General features: G+C 38.2%; 1 protein-coding gene across 10 annotated transcripts in view; it reads left to right on the top strand.

Moving 5' to 3' along the window:
• The window catches only part of VWA8 (von Willebrand factor A domain containing 8), a 344,595-nt gene that overhangs the window by 141,945 nt on the left and 180,921 nt on the right, over positions 1-21,729 (top strand). For all 10 annotated transcript variants that reach the window (XR_010409990.1, XM_064586049.1, XM_064586051.1 and 7 more), the window contains one exon: positions 12,915-12,986. Coding sequence is in view for 9 of the 10 variants with exons in the window: in XM_064586049.1 (XP_064442119.1) it covers positions 12,915-12,986 (72 nt within the window). In the remaining variant the exon portion in view is untranslated. The remainder of the gene's footprint in view (positions 1-12,914; positions 12,987-21,729) is intronic.

Raw genomic sequence — 21,729 nt, 5'->3', positions numbered from 1 at the left:
TTCTTTATTTTGAGTCTTCAGCAAATAGCATGTGCTTGGCAGATAGTGAATGCTGAGCAAGTATGTGGTGAGTGGATTAATAAAGAAGGAGTAAGATTTTGAATGTTTATAATGAGGCTATTGTTTTATTAAATCTGTCATTAAAGAATGTTATATAGTAGTAAGGAGAAATTGGAAGAAAGAGAAAGCAGTAGCCTCTTTAACCCCAAGGAATTTTAGTTCTGAAAAAATGTTTAAAATATCTACTATGTATCAAGCCTTGTTCTAAGGTATTTGGATAAAGGGATTAAAATATGCACACATGCACACATGTGGTTGTGTAGCTCCAGGGCTCTGTCAAGGGAGAAAGACAAGAAAGTACACATGATTACTGTACAGTGTGGTGGAAGTACACACAGGTTACTATGGTAGCACTGATGAGATGATTGTCCCAGATTGGAATAATCATGGAAAATGAGCTAACCAGGCAAAGTTGACTCTCTCAGGCAGAGAGACTAGCATTTGCAGAGACTTGGCTATGTGACAGACTAGTTCATTTAGGAAGCTACATATAATTAATTATCACTGACACAGAGCTGAGGTTGCAAATGCAAGAGTGACAAGCGATGAGGCCAGTGGGTTAGGAAAGGGTCAGAACATCTTGACCTTGCTAATTAAGGAATCTGGATGCTATTCAGAAGAAGTGAGGAAGCCATTGAAAGATGTTAAGCACATTTCCACTTGCTAACTTTGCATTCACTCTTTAATGTTGTCTATGAGTTGGAACCAAGGCAAAGAGAGACTTGTTAGGGGGTTGTTGCAGTAGTCTAAGTACAAGTTATGAAGGATCTGAACAAAAGGGGTGACAGTGGGGATAGAGTGGAGAGGACACGTAGCAGGGCTGTTTAGGCGGTGGGTAGAGTCAGTGGAACTATGTGTAAGATGAAAGCCAAGATTCATCCTCAGGGAGCACATAGTCTGATGGAAAAGTAAACAGAAGAGAAAAGAGAAGATTATTCTAAATTTTTGACTGAATATAATGTTGGAGAAGAGTGACAGGAAATGAGGCCAAGACTAAATTAGGAAGATAAGAAGGGGAGGGGAGTCCTGGGGAGAGGCTAAATTGGTGAAGGGAGTTGAGAAGTATAGACTTCCAGTTATAAATTAAAGTAGTCATGGGGATGTAGTGTACAGCATGGGGAATATAATCAATAATATTATATCAACTTTGCAAGGTGGCAGATGGTGGTGATCATTTCACACTGTATATAAATGTTGAATCATATTGCACAACCTGAAACTAATTTAACATTATAATGTCAATTATACCTCAATAAATAAATATCCTTTAGCAAAAAAAAAAACCAAAAAAAAAAGGAAGGAAGGATGAACCTTTGTTTCAAAGGTATTAAGAGTCATTTAAGGAATTTTGAAAAAAGAAGTGACATGATTTTGAACAAAGAAGTAACTGTCAGTTATTTAAAGAACACATTGCCTCAAGCAGAGACTGAAGTTAGAGAAGCCAAATTGGCTGATAAAAATCTAGGCCAGAGATGTAAAATCCTAAATGAAAACTGGGGATAGAAAGGAAGGGATAGATACCGTTGACTTTGGGGTGGCTGAATGGCTTAGACTTGGTGTCTCACTGGCTCCTGGTAAGGGAAGAGTGAAGTGTGCAGGAAGATGATGGTAGAGGTTTGGTCAGGTGGTAGGAAATGATGCTATTCATGGGGATAAAAGATACCGGATAAAGAATGAAGTTGAGAAGAAAACAATGAGACAAGTTTTGGATACGTTGAGGTTGAAGAAACTGGGAAATAACCAAGTACATAGTTTGATAGGTGCTCAGAATATGAGGCTGGAGTTGAAGAGGAGAGTTTTACTATTGAAGATCAGCATAGCATTGGTAGCTAAAGCAATGGAATGGATGCGAGGATTTAGGGAGAGTAGTCTGAAGTAGCTCTTCAAGCACAGACTTATGGATACCCAAGTCTTATACAGCCCTCCCTCACCCTTGGGTGAGTGCCCATGTACAAGCAGGCACAAGCTACTCTGCCCTGAACCTTGACCCCTGAGGAGAGCATGTAAAAAGGTACTGAGAGAGAGCAAATGAAGGAACATGGGGGAAATCAGTTATCTAAGGAATTGTTACAACAAGAAGATCCAATCTAAAAGGTTACAGAGAGAAATTGTTAGAGAAGTAGGAGGGATTCAGGAGAGATGGACAATTAACTGGAAGAGGAAACTTTTAAGAAATTGTCTGTGCCTCAGCAATCAGACGACAAAAAGAAATAAAAGGCATCTGAATCGGCGAAGAAGTCAAACTCCCACTCTTTGCAGATGATATGATACTTTATGTGGAAAGCCCAAAAGACTCCACCCCAAAACTGCTAGAACTCATACAGGAATTCAGTAAAGTGGCAGGATATAAAATCAGTGCACAGAAATCAGTTGAATTTCTATACACCAACAACGAGACAGAAGAAAGAGAAATTAAGGAGTTGATCCCATTTACAATTGCACCCAAAACCAAAAGATACCTAGGACTAAATCTAACCAAAGAGGCAAAGAATCTGTACTCAGAAAACTATAAAATACTCATGAAAGAAATTGAGGAAGACACAGAGAAATGGAAAAACATTCCATGTGCATAGATTAGAAGAACAAATATTGTGAAAATGTCTGTGCTACCTAGAGCAATCTACACATTTAATGCAATCCCTATCAAAATACCATACTTTTTTCAAAGAAATGGAACAAATAATCCTAAAATTTGTATGGAACCAGAAAAGACCCCGAATAGCCAGAGGAATGTTGAAAAAGAAAAGCAAAGTTGGTGGCATCACAATTCCGGATTTCTAGCTCTATTACAAAGCTGTAATCATCAAGACAGTATGGTACTGGCACAAAAACAGACACATAGATCAATGGAACAGAAGAGAGAGCCCAGAAATGGACCCTCAACTCTATGGTCAACTAATCTTCGACAAAGCAGGAAAGAATGTCCAGTGGAAAAAAGACAGTCTCTTCAACAAATGGTGTTGGGAAAATTGGATAGCCACATGCAGAAGAATGAAACTGGACCATTTCCTTACACCACACACAAAAATGGACTCAAAATGGATGAAAGACCTAAATGTGAGATAGGAATCCATCAAAATCCTTGAGGAGAACACAGGCAGCAACCTCTTCGAGCTCAGCCACAGCAACTTCTTCCTAGAAACATTGCCAAAGGCAAGGGAAGCAAGGGCAAAAATGAACTATTGGGACTTCAAGATAAAAAACTTTTGCATAGCAAAGGAAACAGTCAACAAAAACAAAAGACAACCGACAGAATGGGAGAAGATATTTGCAAATGACATATCAGATAAAGGGCTAGTATCCAAAATCTATAAAGAATTTATGAAACTCAACACCCAGAGAACAAATAATCCAATCAAGAAATGGGCAGAAGACATGAACAGACATTTTTGCAAAGAAGACATCCAGATGACCAACAGACGCATGAGAAAGTGCTCAACATTACTCGGCATCAGGGAAATACAAATCAAAACCTCAGTGAGATACCACCTCACACCAGTCAGAAGGGCTAAAATTAACAAGTCAGGAAATGACAGATGTTGGTGAGGATGCAGAGAAAGGGGAACCCTCCTCCACTGTTGGTGGGAATGCAAGTTGGTGCAGCCATTCTGGAAAACAGTATGGAGGTTCCTCAAAAAGTTGAAAATAGAGCTACCCTACAACCCAGCAATTGCACTACTGGGTATTTACCCCAAAGATACAAATGTAGGGATCCAAAGGGACACATGCACCCCAATGTTTATAGCAGCAATGTCCACAATAGCCAAACTATGGAAAGAGCCTAGATGTCCATCAGCAGATGAATGGATAAAGAAGATGGGGGTATATATATACAATGGAATATTACACAGCCATTAAAAAAAATAACATCTTGCCATTTGCAACGATGTGGATGGAACTAGAGGGTATTATGCTAAGCGAAGTAAGTCAATCAGAGAAAGACAAGTATCATATGACCTCACTGATATGAGGAATTTGAGAAACAAGACAGAGGATCATAGGGGAAGAGAGGGAAAAATGAAACAAGACGAAACCAGAGAGGGAGACAAACCATAAGAGACTCTTAATCTCAGGAAACAAACTGAGGGTTGCTGGAGTGGTGGGGGGTGGGAGGGATGGGGTGGCTGGGTGATGGACATTGGGGAGAGTATGTACTATGGTGAGTGCTGTGAATTGTGTAAGACTGATGAATCACAGACCTGTACCCCTGAAACAAATAATATATTATATGTTAATAAAAAAAATTTTTTTTAAAAGAAAATTAAAAAAAAATTGTCGGGGCGCCTGGGTGGCTAAGTCAGTTAAGCGGCTGCCTTCGGCTCAGGTCATGATCCCAGGGTCCCCGGGATCGAGCCCCGCATCGGGCTCCCTGCTCGGCGGGGAGCCTGCCTCTCCCTCTCCCTCTGCCTGCCTCTCTGCCTGCCTGTTCTCTCTCTCTCTCTGTCAAATAAATAAATAAATCTTTAAAAAAAAAAAAATTAAAAAAAAATTGTGGTTGGGGCGCTGGGTAGCTCAGTTGGTCAAGCATCTGCCTTCAGGTCAGGTCATGATCCCAGAATCCTGGGATGGAGTGCCCCCCTCCCCCACCCTCCCTGCTCAGTGGGGAGTCTGCTTCTCCCTCTGCCCCTCCCCTGCTCCTTCTCCCTCTCCCTTGCTTTCTCTCCCTCTCTCTCTCTCTTTCATTCTCTCAAATAAATAAATAAAATCTTGAAATTGTCTGTGGTACTTAAGTGGGCTAAGAGATTAAGAGAAGAATTACGTAGGCAGTGACCTTAGCCTTAGCTAATGTTTGTTGACTTGAATGATCTAGTTAGATGGAAGGAGGGTGTGAAGTAGGAGAACATGAGTACAGTATAGAAGAATACAACTATACTTTGAATTGTTTTTCAGTATTTACATTGCTTTTTTATCTGGCTATGCAGGTGCTCATTCCAACTTTTCTGTCTTTTCCTCATGCAGATTAGCCCCTTTGTTACTAGAAGACTTAAATTGGCACTGACTTTTCATCTTAGCTGGAAGGAAGAGATCTCCAGACCACATCATCACTAGAACCCAGAATAAAGGGGTGTTCTAAGACTCCCTTTTAAGTAGGGTAACCACACACGTTGGCTTGCTTAAGATAGTCCCTAAAATAGTTCCTGTTTACATTTGTTGTCCATTATTATTAACGAGGTCTCTTTGAGTCTTAAAAATGTTCCGGAGTGGACAATAAATTGACAAGCCCATCCTACTTTCAGCTTTGTTAAAACTCTAGCTCAGTGGTGTATCTGAAAACATTTCAAAAAAATAAAAACTACAAAGATAAACATTAGGAAATACCCATCTGTTTTTGAAGGAAAGAAAAAACTTTCTGTTTTTCTAGGAAAGAAACTCTGAAAGGAAGTACAGCTTAATTGGACAAGTTAAACGGGAAATGCTTGAGATGTAAAAAAAAAAAAAAAAAAAAAAAAATCCATAAAACAAGTTAAAAAAAGAAAAGCAGGTAACAAGCTAGGAAAATATCTGCAAACATTTAATTTGCCTTTTCCACAAATAGGGAGCTTCAATAACTTCAGTCCTTAGGTGGCTGTTACTGTTTTGATAGAGAAAGAAATAGGGATATTAATTGTTCTGGGATATATTTCTTCTCCCAACCTCCCCCCACCAATGAGCCTTCATGACCTACTTGTGGTTGTCCTATTTTTCCAGATATAAAAGAGCAATGTAATTTCCTTTGTGGCTGTTGTGAACAACCTTAATCTTGTTCTTTTATTATATTGTGTCCTAATTCAAATAAAAATGTGGACGCTAAATACTATATTTCTAATTCTAAAATTATACATCCTTTGAAGGTAATGGTTAAGACCAAGTTAGTGTAAAATGTTCCATAGAAATCTCCAGTTATTTTGGAAAGCCTATGTATATTTACATTATTAGCAAGTAGTAATTTAAATATTATATTAAATATTATATTAAATTATAAGCCAACCCTACATAGAGCAATAGTTAAAATATATTTGAGTTAAATTATAAAAACTCTTTGGTGAGTGGCTTAGTCTTGCTTAAGTGGACTACTTCACGTTTTAAGTACCAGTGATCTAACTAGTTACATAAATTATAACCACAGCATTAATTTTTGTTTTTTTAAAAAATCAAATGGAGGGCGCCTGGGTGGCTCAGTCGTTAAGCGTCTGCCTTCGGCTCAGGTCATGATCCCAGGGTCCTGGGATCGAGTCCCACATCGGGCTCCCTGCTCCGCGGGAAGCCTGCTTCTCCCTCTCCCACTGCCCCTGCTTGTGTTCCTGCTCTCGCTATGTCTCTCTCTGTCAAATAAATAAATAAAAAATCTTTAAAAAAAAAAAAAATCAAATGGAGTATTGTCTATTACAATAGATGCTTTCCTTTCTTTTTTATTCAATGTATTTAAACTAAAGAAAACAAAAACAATTTACCCATTTCTCCTAGCCCTACCTCCAGCCTCTAGTAACCACCAATATGTTTTCTATATCTATGAGCTTGGATATTTTATTTTTTTTAATATATATATGTTATATATATGTTGTTGACATATTAAAAATGTACACATATATTTTTAGATTCCATATATAAGAGATCATACAGTATTTGTCTTTCTCTAACTTTTTTCACTTAGCCTAATGCCCTCAAGGACCATCCATGTTGTTACAAATGGCAAGATTTCATTCTTTTTATGGCTGAATAATATTCCATTGTGTATATATATGCCACATCTTCTTTATCCATTCATCCATCAGTAGACACATAGGTTGTTTCCATACCTTGGCTATTATAAATAATGGTGCAGTGAATATGGGGGTGCAAATATCTTTTCAAATTAGTGTTTTCATTTTCTTCAAAAAAATATCCAGAAGTGGAATTGCTGGGTCATATGGTAGTTCTGTTTTTAATTTTTTGAGGAACTTCTATACTGATTTTCATAGTGGCCACATCAATTTACATTCTACCAGCAATACCACAAAGTTTCCCTTATCTTCACATCGTCACCAATACTTGTTATTTCTAGTCTTTTTGATAATAGCCATTCTAACAGATAGGAGGTGACAGTCTCGTTATGGTTTTGATTTATATTTCTCTGATGACTGTGATGTAGAGCATTTTTCCATATGCCCATTTTTTACTTGGACTGTTTGTTTTTTTTCCTGTTGTGGTATATGAGTTCTTTACATATTTTGATATTAGCCCCTATCAGATACATGATTTGCAAATATTTTCTCTCATTCTCTAGGTTGCCTTTTCATTCTGTTGATAGTTTCCTTCACTGGGCAGAAGCTGCTTAGTTGGATGGAGTCCCACTTGTTTAATTTTGCTTTCATTGCTTGTGCTTTTGGTGATAGATTCCAAAATTATCACTAAGATCTATGTCACAGAGCTTACCATCTATGTTTTCTTCTAGAAGTTTTATGGTTTCAGAGCCTAACGTTCAAGTTTTTAATATTTGTGAATGTGAATCTTGTGGAAGATAGTGATCCAGTTTCATTCTTTTGCATGTGACTGTCCATTTTCCCAACATCATTTATTGAAGAGACTGTCCTTTCTCCATTGTTTTCTTCATTCTTGACTCCTTTGTCATAAATTAATTGACCGTTGATGCATATGGGTTTATTTCTAGGCTCTCTATTATGTTCCATTGATTTATATGTCTTTTTCTGCCAATATTATAATTTGATTGATTACTATAGCTTTTTTTTATTAGTGTAGCTTTTTTAATTGACTACTGTAGCCTTTTTATTACTATAGCTTTGTAATATAGTTTGAAATCAAAAAGTGTGATACTTTCAACATTGTTCTTCTTTCTCATGACTTTTCGACTACTTAGGATCTTTTATGATTCCATATAAATTTTAGGATTGTTCTGTTTCTGTGAACAATGCCATTGAAATTTTGATAGGGATTACATCGAATATATAGATATAGTATGACATTTTAACAACATTAATTCTAATCCATGAACATGGAATATCTTTCCATTTATTTGTGTCTTCTATTTCTTTAATGTCTTGTAGTTTTCAGTATACAGGTCTTTCACCTCCTTGGTTAAGTTTATTCGTAGGTATTTTAATCTTGTTGATGCAGTTGTCAGTGGGATTGTTTTCTTAATTTCTTTTTCTGATGGTTCATTATTAGTGTATAGGAAAACAACAAATTTTTTTGTATTGATTTTGTATCTTTCAACTTTGCTGAATTTGTTTATTAGTTCTAACAGCTTTCTCATAGTGTCTTTAGGGTTTTCTATATATTAATACCACCGTCTGCAAATAGTGACACGTTTACTTCTTCCTTTCCTATTTCCTTTTTTTTTTAATTGCCTAATTTCTTTGGTATTGTGTTGAATAAAAGTGGCAAGAGTGGGCATTCTTGTCTTGTTCCTGATCTTAGAAGAAAAGCTTTGAGCTTTTTACCATTGAGTATGTTGTTATCTGTGGGCTTATCATACATGACCTTTATTATGTTGAGATATATTCCCTCTATACTGCTTTGTTGAGAGGGTTTTTTTTTTAATCATAAAAGGGTGTTGAATTTTGTCAGATGCTTTTTGTGCATCTGTTGCAAAGATCATGATTTTTATCCTTCACTTTGTTAATGTGGTGTACCACATTGACTGATTTGCAGATGTTTAACCATCCTTGCATCCCTGCAGTAATTCCCACTTGATCATATTGTGTGATTTTTTAAATGTATTGTTAAATTATGGCTTGCTAATATTTCATTGAGGATTTTTCCATCTATGTTCATTAAGGATATTGACTTGTAATTTTTCTTCCTTGTCTGGTTTTGGTATCAGGGTAACGCTGGTTTTGAAGCATTCCCTTTTATTTTTTTGGAATACTTTGAGAAGGATTGGTATTAATTCTTCTTTGAATGTTTGGTGGAATTCACTAGTAGAGCCATCTGGTCTGGACTTCCATTTGTCGAGAGCTTTTTGATTAAAGATTCAGTTTCCTTACTAGCAAAATGCTTTATATGAGTACAGCTACTTGCACTTTCTTTTGGTTTCCACTTGCATGGAATATCTTTTCTCATCTCTTCACTTTGAGTCTGTGTGTATTTTTACATCTAAAATGAATCTCTTGTAGACAGCTTATAGATGAGTCTTGGTATTTTATCCATTTAGCCACTCTATGTCTTTTGATTGGAGAATTTAGTCCATTTACATTCAGAGTAATTATTAATAGGTATGTGTTTATTGTCATTTTGTTAATTGTTTTGTGGCTATTTTTGTGGTTCTTCTCTTGTGTTATGTTTATATTCTCTTTTTATTTTTTGTGAATTTACTATAGGTTATTTCTTTGTAGTTACCATGAGGCTTACATATAATATATCTGCAACAGCCTATTTTAAGTTGATAACAACTTAAGTTTAATCCCATTGTAAATCTCAACATTCTTGCTCTTCCCCCTCATGTTTTGTTTTTGCTGTCACATTTTATATATTTTTTTAAAGATTTTATTTATTTATTTGATAGAGAGACAGCGAGAGAGGGAGCACAAGCAGGGGGAGTGGGAGAGGGAGAAGCAGGCCTCCCGCTGAGCAGGGAGCCTGATACGGGGCTCGATCCCAGGACTCTGGGATCATGACCGGAGCCGAAGGCAGACGCTTAACGACTGAGCCACCCAGGCGCCCCACATTTTATATTTTTTATCTTACATATCCCTTAATTATCATAATTATAGCTGTTTTTACTACTTTTGGCTTTTAACCTTCATACTGTCTTTATAAGTGATTAATCCACTATCTTTACTATGTATTTACCTTTCCAGTGAGATTTATTTTCATATGTGTTCTTAGTACTAATTAGCACCCTTTCTTTTCAGCTTAAAGTCCTTTTAACATTTCTTGTAAGGCTGGGTTAGTGGTGATGACTCATTTAGCTTTAGCTTATCTGGAAAACTCTTTATCTGTTTTTCACTTCTGAGTGATAACTTTGCCAGGTAGAGTATTCTTGGTTAGCAAGGTTTTTTTCAGTCCTTGGAATATATCATGCCACTCCCTTCTGACGTGCAATGTTACTGCTGAAAAATCTGCTGATTGCCTTATGGGTGTTCCCTTGTATGTAGCAAGTTGTTTTTCTCTTACTGCTTTTAATGTTCCCTTCTCATCTTTTACTTTTGACATTTTAATTATAACGTGTCATGGTGTAGGTCTCTTTAGGTTCCTCTTATTTGGAACTTGCTGGGATTCCTGCATCTAGATGTCTGTTTCCTTCCCTGGGTTAGAGAAGTTTTCAGCCATTATATTTTCAAATAAAATTTCTGCCTCTATCTCTCTCTTCTCCTTCCTGGGGCCCTGTGGTACAAATGCTAGTCCATTTGATGTTGCCCCTTAAGTCCCTTAAAGTATCTTTACTTTTTGTAATTCTTTTTTTGTTTTTGATGCTTTGATTGGGTTAGCTCCACTGCCTTGTCTTTGAGTTGTCATCTGGTCTGCTCTTGAACCTTTTCAGTTCAGTTATTCTATTCTTCAACATTGTGACTTCTGTTTGACACTTTTTTTTAAATATTTTCCATCTCTTATTTGAAATTCTTACTGCATCCATCCATTCTTCTCAGTTTGGTGAGCATCTTTATGACCATTATTTTGAACTCTTTATCAGGTAAATTACTTATTTTATTAAAGTTTTTAATTCTGAGGTTTTATCTTGTTCTTCCATTTGGAACATATCCTCTGTTACTTCATTTTGCTTGACTCTCTTGATTTCTATACAGTATGTGAGATGACTGCTTCTCCCAGTCTTTCAAAGGAGTGACCTCATGCAGATGAACCTTGTCATTCAACCCTGTGTTAGCTCTTGATTGTCTCTTAAATCTTTGTGCTTCTGCAAGCTGCCCATTATATTCTTAATAGTTCCCAGTAAGTGAGGATGTGCCAAGATCTCTGTGTCCCAAATGGGGGGATCTCAACGCTTAGGTTCAAGCTGACTGGAAACCACATCCTCAGGTGTCAGCTTTTAAAAGTATGCAAATATATACAGTGCTGTGCATCACAAGTGGAAGCCCCACCGACCGCAAAAACTAGGTGATCTGGAGGTGTCTATTGGGTGACACCCACAGAGATTGGGGCTCCAGACAAGTGTATAAGCCCTTTCCTGGGTGATACTGATGAACTGGAGCAAGGCCAAGAGAGAGAGCCAAGATGGCACCCACAGCCTATGTTCCTTGAGAGTGCGCCATAGGCCTCTACATGTATGCCAGACCTGAAGCTTGCTCCTCAGGCTGAATCTCCAGGACAAGCAAAGGGGCCTCCTTCATAGAAGACTGAAGACTGTGCCTCAGTCCACTGTCTATGCAGTGTCCTGGGTTGATAACCTGCCAAGAACCATCTTTACAATTGCCACAGTCCCATGGGACCCAGAAATCCAAGCACCCCGAGCCACCATGTGATTAAGGAGTATCTACGGGGTGACAGCTGCAGAAACCAGGGCACCAGATGTGTGTAAATCTCCCCTCCAGGATACACTAGTGCTTTGGAGTATGTTAGAGGGTGAGCACAAGTCTCCAGAAAGGATTACAGCCAGCCCCAAGATGCCTGTTTAATTAAATACTGCCCCTCAGGCCTCAGTCATGATGATTAGCTTATAGCCCTCCTTCATTGAAAGACTGAGCCCCTCGGTTTGTTGCCTGTTGCTGTGCCCTGGGGGTAGTAGCTGTTTAAGAACTCTTTGTCCTTTGGTTACAGTCCTGTGGGACCCACAAGTGTAAGCCCCACTGGCCACCAGAGCCAGGCGATGTGGTGGTATCTTCTGGCAGCAGTCCCAGAACTCAGGGTGCCAGACAGAAGTATGAGCTCCTTTCTGGGTGACACCGATTATCATAGTCGTATGAGACCAGGAGTGTAAGCTCCCCTGGCCTCCAGATCCAGGTGATCAAGAGGTGACTCCTAGGTGGCAGCCAGAGAAATTGAGGCACCAGACACACATAAAAGGTCTTTAACTGGAGATTCTGGTGCACTGAATCCCAGCAAAGGGAGAGCACAAAGATAGCACCTGCCAGTCTCCATCCCCAGAGAGTGTTCCAGCAGGCTTCTACGTGTGTGTTAAATTAGATGTCTGTCCCTCAGGCCAGTGCTTTAATGGAAGCAGGTGAGCCTCCTTCACTTTAAGTCTGGGCACAGTCAGCTGCCTCTGAGCTGGGCCCTGGGGCAGGTCAGTTTCTCAGATCACTAGAGTCTTGTGGGTCTCAGGATGTGAGCCCTGTTGGTTTTCAAAATTAGATGTTTTGGGGGCACCTGGGTGGCTCAGTCGTTAAGCTGCTGTCTTCGGCTCAGGTCATGATCCCAGAGTCCTGGGATCGAGTCCTGCATTGGGCTCCCTGCTCCGGGGGAAGCCTGCTTCTCCCTCTCCCACTCCCCCTGCTTGTGTTCCCTCTCTCGCTGTGTCTCTGTCAAATAAATAAATAAAATCTTTAAAAAATAATTAGATGTTTTGAGGGCTCATATCTCAAAGTGTATGTCTTAGAAGTTGGGATGCTCAGTGTGGGGTTCGAACATTCCTCAGGGGGAAGCTCCAGGTTTTGAGTTCCCAGTTATAGGATACTGCACTAGGGGTGAGGTTTATGGGGAGACTGTATCCCAGCCTCTCCTACTTGCTCTGATGGTTTTCTTCTCATTTGCATAGTCATCAGTCAGCTAGCTTTTAGATTTTTCTAAGAGGAAATTATTTCATATGTTGCTATACAATCTGCATGTCCATGGAAGGAGGTGACTTCAGGATCTTCCTACACTGCCATCTTGAACTGGAACTCTAGATGCTTTCCTTAGCATGACGATATCTTTATTGTTAACTTTATTATTTCATCTTGATTATACAAAACACAATTAACTTCTAGTTCTTTATTCTCTAGCACATGATAGTGATGGAAGACATGCTGAAGGACTTTCTTCTCGGAGAACACCTATTATTGGTTGGTAACCAGGTGAGTTATGTGTGGCTGGAACTCAATTACTAATGAATACATGATAATAACAGCTTAAAAGTGGTAAGTTTTTTCTCCTTGTTGGAATATGTTTTTAGAGGTGATTCTTTTTTTCCAACTAAATGAGCACATTTTTTTTTGTGAGATTCTTTTTTCCAACTTTAATTAAGCACAAACGGTCTTCCACCTTCTAAAATTCAGAATTACCTCAGAGCTGAAATCACCATTCAATCTCCCATCAAGTTCTGTCTGTTCTGACTCATAAACATCGATTCTTCCTTCCCACATCTGTCAGCCTAGCCCAGCTCATCATCACCTATCACCTGGACTGCAGCAGTCCTTTGCTAATATAGCTCTACCTCAACCTTCCTTCCACTCTGATCTACTCTTCACTCTGCAGCCAGATTGATACTTGTCGAACTAAAATCTGACTCAGTCTCTCTTTTTTGCTTAAATTGGCTTCCCATTGCTCTTAGGTATAGTCTTCAATATGGCTAGCGGTGTCATGCAGGATCTGGCCTCTGCCCGCCTTTCTAGTCCTAAGCCTTGTCTCCTTCCTTTGTCTCACTCGGTAGTAGGTTGAGCCACTCTGAACTTCCTTCAGTTTTATCATCTCTGCCCTGATCCTCAGTGCATGCTCTTCTCTACATGGAGCACTCCCAGTCCCCTTCTCCACCCCCTTCTCCTAACTCCTGAGGGGTCTTCCCTTGTCCCTAGCTGAGTTAGGTTTCCCCTACTTTTACACCTTTCTATTTCCCTGTCACCACACTGGTCATATTACTCTGTTTACATATAGAATGATTGTCTTTCCAACTTATCTTTGTGATCCTCAAGGGCAGGGACCATAGTTCTCTTGCTTATCTCTGTATCCTCAGTTCCTAGAACAGTGTCTGCTACATAGTAGATATTCAGCATGTGTTTATGGAGGCAATGGATGGACATTTTCTACTTAGAATGTTCTGATAACGTTCCCCAGTTGAATTATCAGATTCATTAGTGAACAGCAACTTTGGTTTTTTAAATTGGTCTTAAATTAACAATAAACTTTCAGAAGAGTTTGGTCTTTATTTTTTCTTTTTTTTAACTTTTAAAAACAATACATATTCTTTATATATTTAGTCCTCAAACTTATAATTTAAAGTGTTGATTTTTTTTTTTTTTTTTTAAATAAAAATGGGCCAGTTGAATGTCTTACTGATTGAGTGCACAGGTTTGGAAGTTAGCTGGCTAGAGGTGTAGTAGGAACCCTTTCCTGGATGGCTGTGACTGTGGGCAAATTGCTTATCTTACAAGGCTCGGTTCCCTGATAGCAAACCTGAACATAAAAATAGCATGCACTCAGGTAAGAGCCATGTGACTCTGGGGACTGAGGAGAGCTATGCAGGATGAGGGTGGGGTAGAACAGAGGTTTGCTTCTACTTTATGATAAATGAAAAAGGGGCAGTGTGCTTTGAAATTATTCTAGAGCACTATACAGATGTTGGTGGGAAATCCAGTCCCAAAGAAGAGAACAAGATAGTAGGGCTGGGCAGTAGGGCAGAGCGAAAAGCCGCTACAGCTCTGTGGGTCCATGCCTGGACCCCAGCACTTGGTGCGGATAGGAGATCCATTGATTTTCAGGCTTGCCTCAGGTTGGCTCGGCAACCACTGGGGAGAGCTGGCAAGTTGAGTTTTCTCAGAAGGAGCAAGGCTGGGGGCATGGTTATCACAGGCATCTCTCAATCACCGGGTCACAAACTGCACCTTTCATCAGCAGATCACAGTGTCTTCCCTTCTTTTGTCCTTGTTCTGTCACCCTCCGCTTTGGAGAAAGAATAATTTACAGAGGGAGATTGTATTCAGTGTAAATTTGCTACGTTTAACTGGCCTTTTTCATATCAGAAGGGTCTTTTGTTCATTCATTAGAAACCTCTAAGACCATCAGTGTCATATAATAGTACCAATGTTGGAGGAACTTACAGATTTACTAAGTAAATTCTGCTCCTGTGTCCATTGAATTATCTCGTGAACAAGACTAACTCTTTTAGGCTGTTTGATGTCCTCCTGCCATTTGATGTCCTCCATTGTCTAATCCCACTGCATACAGCCTGTCTCATTCCTTCCCTCAAACTCTTGTTGTCAGATACATTTAACACTATTTTCCAAACCTATCTTCTTACCAATGTCTTATCCCAGTCTTTGACCTTACCAGCAAGCTCTCTTCTTTCCCTCATCTTTGCCTTTTGAAATTCTTCCAACTCCAGAGTGGCAATATACTCTCACTGACTGAATTCCTTATTTTGTAAATTTGCAACTGTCAGTGAAGGAAACAAATAAATTAGATAGAATCCAGGGAGTGCCTACTTAAGAGAATAAGAGAGTAATGGGCTTTTTCTTTATTCTTCTCTCTCTCTTTTTTCCCTTATCTGTAAAATGGTGGGATTGGAATTGGTATTTTGTAAGGTCCCTCTGGCTCTAATATTCTATAATATGCTTCTTTAATAAAGTTTTCCTGAACACAGGCCTGAAGCTTTGGCCCCATTCCCTGAGCTGTTATAGCAGCTCAGTTACTGATTTCTTTTGGCTTGCCTTAGACTTATGTATCTACCTGCCATCTCTCTACTAAACAGAGAGAGAACCCCTTGAGAAAAGCTTTAGTTATTTTTGACTAGCATGCAGTAGACATTCAACAAATGTTTGCTGAATAAATCGGAGCCCGTTCATCTTATAGATGAAATTTGGTACCCATTTACCCACCTCTCCTTGTTACCCCACCCCCAGCCCCCAGCCACTTCTCTACTCTGTTTCTGGGTTCAACTTCTTTTTTTTTTTTTTTAATTCCACATATAAGTGACACCACACAGTATTTGTCTTTCCCTCTCTGGCTTAGTTCACGTCTCACAGTGCCCTCAAGGTTCATTAGAGTTAGACTCTTGACTGCTTCCATTTGGTACGTACAAGGCAGTGTGAAGCCGCCTGCAGTATTTGTTGGCAAAGGCAGGGCAAGAACCCCACAGAGGTGTGTTTTGCTAAGGCTGGAATGGAGTTTCGTGTTCTCCTTCCCTGCGCTTGCCTCAGAGTTCTGATCTAGATTTCTCATTCAGGAATGTGTGCTTTTGCAGCCATAGTAACTCATCAGTAGCTTTGAAAATGCCTTGCTTCATTGATCAGTGGCATTTCAGCACCTCTCAATATTCTATGCACCTTCTCAACTGTGCCCTTATTTCTATCTTGTGAAACAAAATAACAAATAAAGGAAAAAAAGACAGGCAAATAGAGGTAGAGCTGGTAGGTTGAGGACTGCTGACTCTCATGGGACGATGTCACTGGTGTCTTCACTCAAATGCACAGTGACAAGTGAGAAAATGCCTATTTTAATCACATGATTTATTTTGTTTTTTTAAATTTTCTTAAAGATTTTATTTATTTGAGAGCGAGAGTAAGCAAGAGAGCGAGCGCACAAGCAGGGGGAGGGGCAGAAGGAGAGGGAGAAGCCAACTCTGCACTGCGCAGGGAGCTCACGCGGGGCTCCATCCCAGGACCATGGGATATGGCCTGAGCAGCCGCTTAACCGACTGAACCATCCAGGTACCCCCACGTGGTTTATTTTGAACCTAAGTAAACTATTTTTAGCAGTTGATCAGGCTCCTTTATTTCTCTTTCTAAAACGTTATGTGATGACTACTCAAAAAAGAAAAGAAAGAAATCAGAAGTATAGCTTTGGGGATTGAGCATTGGCAAAGAAGCCAGCAGTGGGTTGGTGTAATTACACAATAAAGTGGGATGAACGCTCTTAATACAAACTGTCTATAGATACATACAGTCTACCTGGCCTTCTGTTTGCAAACTAGAAACTGGCCGAAGTCCATGAAAGAAACTTTCTCATAGTTGAAGTTACACATTTAGAGATGTCTCAAAGGATTGCTCTATTATCAGGAGCAGCTTTTACAATGAGCAAATTCAAGAGTAAGTGGTAATCTTGACGTATCTCAAGGTTTATCATCTTTATAAGCCCAATCCCACCTTTTCTTTCCATATAATACTCTCTTTTCGAAGAACCTGATATTAGACAAGATTTTATAACTGTTGGGAAGCTGAGAAGAGTTCCATAAACATCACTTACCATAGCAAAATTAAGTAGGCCACATTTTATTTTGGTGAAGTAAAATTGATTTTTTTTTTTTTATCCTTTCAATTTTCTGTGTCAGATTTCATGGCACAGTGTGGCAACTTCCCAGCAAGAGAGGCAGAATTGCTGCCTGTCAGCCAAAAGGGATAGGTGCCTGAAATTACACACGTCTGATGGTCCCTTGTACATAAGCTGCATATTGTAGAACGACTTTCATATGCCTCTACATGCATTATTTTCCACTACTTTAATTATAACATCACATGTGCTTTTGGTGCAATTAGGAGTCCTCATGCTGCCTTTTTTTTTTTTTTTAAATCACAGCATGAGTTTCTATTTATTTTAGCTTTACTGAGAGGGAAGAAAAAGAAATGCCTATTTATTTTTGAGTTAGTGATGCTTCTTCTGTCCCAACTCTACTGGAGAATAAGCCTCTTTTCTTCCCATATTTTCTTTTCCTTTGATTTATAGAGCTGTATTCTGTTTGATACACAAAATATTGATTGTGAATGTTTGGAGTTATAGAATCAACCTGTAGGTGCATAATTTTTGTTGTTTAAAAACTCCGTAAGAATAAACTTACGATTTTATGTAAGGACGCTTGAATTTTGAGAGACAGTTGCATTTTATCACATATTTGAAGGAAGAATTATTCCAGCCATACAGTATTTTTAAAATGCTCAGGTATCCCCTTACATAAGAGTTATTTTTCTAATATGTAGTATTTTATTTTAGGGGATAAAAATTTAGATAAAATTGCAAAGCAAATCATCAAATTTTAATTTATATTAATGAGACATAGTTAATGATTCAAAATGACTTCTAAATGAATATAATCTAGTAATTTGCCAGATTTGTCTCCTTCCTTCCTCCCATCCTTCCTTCCTTCCTTCCTTCCTTCCTTTTTTTTTTTTTTTTTTTGGTTTCTTTCTTTCTTCATTTTTGAGCCAGCCCTTTGTATCATTTTACCAAAATAGTGGTGTGGTGAAATTTTCATACTTAAGCTCTCCTTGGATTCCACAGTTCATATTGTTTGCCCTTATCAAATTTCTATTGTGTATGTCTTTACCAAATAAAAAGTCAGCTCTGGCTGATTTTCATATAGGATGTCTCCTCTGTCCCTGACTTTCATGTGCTTCATGTTTTTACAGTACTGATTCTTTAGGTATTCTTTTCAGTTCCATCATTAGAAAATAACTCTTAATTTTATTTTCCTGCTCAAAGTTATAAGTGGCTCCTGTTTGCCTATCAGATAAAATCTCTTTCATAGGCACACTCAAAACAAATTGTGACCTGGCTCCAAACTCCTTTTATAATTTTAATTCTTCCAAATTCGAGTTTCTTACCCTCCCAGAGTAAACCAGGCCCTTTTGCGGGCACCCCCTCCCACACCTTTTTTCATATTGTTTGCTTCATACGGTGCTTCCCCTTGTCTTTACCAAGGAAAGTCCTGCCAGTTTTCAAAAGCATGTTTGATGTTTCTTCTTCAGTGAAGCCTTTCTTAGTCTTTCCCAAACTGAAATAATCTTGGTTTTTCCTGAAATTTTATAGTATTTTTTCACTCTTTTAAAAGTTGTTGTGATATGTATTTGATTTCATCTACAATTGAATTACAAGTTTCTTATGAGTAAGGGTTAAAAATGGTAATATTTGTACATTTTATAATTTCCAATTTCCTTTTTTTAAAATCATGTCATTTAGTTCCACAACAGCCTTTTGAGGTAAATACATTTTACAAATCAGCCTTCTAAAACTCAAAAAGGTTAAAATATTTGCTCAAGATCATATTAGCTAGTTATGGCAGAGTTAAGGCTCAGACCTCCCAAGCTCAAACTTATTTTTCCAACACAGCACTCTAATACTTACACTAGTAACAATAGTAACAACAGCAACAACAGTAATACTGTGTAATTGCTAACTTTGGTTGAGTGCTTATAGTAGGCCAGGACAATGCTTCATATATGGAGTACAGGGCATTTTCTAACTTTCTACAAAAACTAGAGTATATAATGAACCCCTTTGTGCTAGTTACTTAGCCTCAAAAATTAACATTTTATCCAACTTGTTTTATCTATTTCCTCTACACTTTTTTATGTTGTCTTTTCATACATTATTCTTTTACATAATGCATTTTTCTCATAGCTATCTCAGTATTTATTTCTAATACACCCACAATTCATTATTACACTGAGCAAATTGATAATAATCCCTGAATATACTATGATACTCTCTTTTCAGTTTTCCTCAGTTATTTCCAAAAGTGTCATTTTACAGTTGGTTCATTTCAGTCAGCATTTAAACAAAGGCTGTGTATTTAGCTGAAAAAGGAAATATATAGTCTCTTTGAAAAAGGAAAGATATACCTTCCTGTTCTCTTTATCCTGAGAGGTGCTAACAAATGTTCATGAATATAAACATTTTATTCAGAATTATACCAATATTGATAAACTTCTGAGGAAATACTGTATAGAGTATATTTTGTTAAGCCAGTTTAAGTCCCTGATTAATTTGTACAATGACATCAAACCATATCCATTTTTTTTCCAGGCTAGAAATAACTGCTTTCTTTTCTGATCTTCGTAGCCTTTGACTTTGAGATATTTATACATGATGAAAATCAGTAAACATATATTTAGTGCCAACTAAGCAGAACTCTATGTGCATTATTACTATATAATTCTATATAATTCTTTGTATCTCATTCCACCTATTAATCATAGGCTTACTGTGATCATGGACTGTTTTTCTCCTGATAAAGTCATGTTTGTTGAATTATTTAGTATTGAGAGACTGTGAATATTTTATTGCCAAATTAAAGAATGTGAGAATTTTGCTAATTAATCATTTGAACTGAGCCCTGGCAGGTTACTACCATGCAACATCAGAAAAATACCATGTTGCCATGCCAGCGTAATTGTCTAGTACCTGTGAAGGGACTGAACACTTTGTCCCAAAATCTTCTTGCCTGTAGTACCCAGCTGGTAGTGGCAGCAGAGAATTTGATAACTAAGTATGTTGTGCTTCCAGTAGCCCCAGCAGCCTGGGAGCCCCAAGCCTATGAAATACTTGGGTTTATCAAATACAGTGACATTCATCTTTATTTTATGTTACATTGTGTTGTGTCGCTTCTCCAACCCCTTGCTTAGTGAAGTTGCTTGAATTGCAATCTGGAAATTCTTTACCATTCTACCACCTTGTCTCTCATATTTAGTCTGTTGATCCAGTGTTTCTTAGTGAATTTTTTTCCTGCAGTTATTCTCAATCTGTATTTTGTTCTTGCACATACATTGATTCTTTTTCCCCCCACAGTATTTGTCATAGCTTCTTTGGTCATACCTAATGACCAAACTACCTAAGAGTATACCTTTGCCATTTATAGCAACACGGTATTTCAAAGAGATATTGCAGGGATGTGGCTTTTATTATTCCTGTTTGAAAAAGAGGTTATGACTTAGACAGAAAGCTTTATAAGTCAGTGTATTTTTGAGCCAAGCAAACCTGTAGTGCAGTTGAAATGTATGTCTTCTCATCTGACTTTTGGGTGCTGTTCCTTGGCTCTGTGACAGGGAAGACATTGTGCAAATGTTTAGGATTGTTTACTATTCAGTTTTAATAAAATTTTTTTTGATTACCTAAGTAATGTATGTTTGCTGAGAGAATTCAGAAAATAAGAAATTTCCAAAGATTCATAGAGCAGTAATTTCACATTTTATTATGGGATTACAGAATATTAGAATAAAAATAGTGTTTAGAGACCAGCTTGTCTAGGCCCTCTATATTCAAATGAGCAAATCTAGGCTCAGATGGTGGTAGAGACCTCCATCTGGGGACAGATGAAGCAGAGAGCATAATCCAGGTCTCTTAACTGCTCTTATATTAAGGTTTTCAGGTAGAAGCAAAGAATTAGAAAGTTCAACATTTGATGGACATTTTAAGGTTAAAAAAAGCAGCTGTCATTTATTTCTCCTGATTTTACTGTAACATTAGTCTCTTTAGTTTGGTATTTTTTACTGCCGTTGGCAGTTGTTAATGACCATCATATAGTGGCTTTTTAAAAAATGAAATGAGGACACTAGGCAGAAATCATCTATAAATACTAAACAGACTGATCTAACTCCATGAACGTTATTAAAGAATTAGGGGGAACTGGAAGGAATGCCCTAAGTTCAGAGAAACACGTGAGGGAAAGCGAATACTAGCAGTGGTAAACACTCCTTGGAGTCCATTTTAAAAATTACTGCAGAAGGAAAGATCCCATTTGACTTTCTTAGTGTTCTCCCTCTTGAACCTTGGATTCTATACAGGGAGTTCCTGGACACATGTTTTAGGCTATTATAACCTTGGAGTCACTGATCTTGACTCTGTGACATCAGGATTTAAACTCCCATGTACATCAGTTCAGGGAGGCAACGTCTTGACATTTTCTTTGCAGTATGGCGAAACAGAAAACAGCCCAATCTGTTCAATCAGAATGGATGTGCCTTCAAATCCCACTGTGTGCAAGGTTCTTAACTACTTAGAATTTAACTTTGCTTCTCTCCAAAACAGGTACATTACCTCCAACTCACATGGGCTGGCGTGAGGATTCAAGTGATTAAGCACTGAAGGGGTGTGTATGCATACAGCAGAGGGCTC

Source organism: Mirounga angustirostris, unplaced genomic scaffold (genome assembly GCF_029215605.1).
Source record: "Mirounga angustirostris isolate CCGP_5_RB_7025 unplaced genomic scaffold, mMirAng1.0.hap1 SCAF_3, whole genome shotgun sequence".
Taxonomy (NCBI): Eukaryota; Metazoa; Chordata; class Mammalia; order Carnivora; family Phocidae; genus Mirounga; species Mirounga angustirostris.
This window is presented reverse-complemented; position numbering and strand designations above follow the sequence as displayed.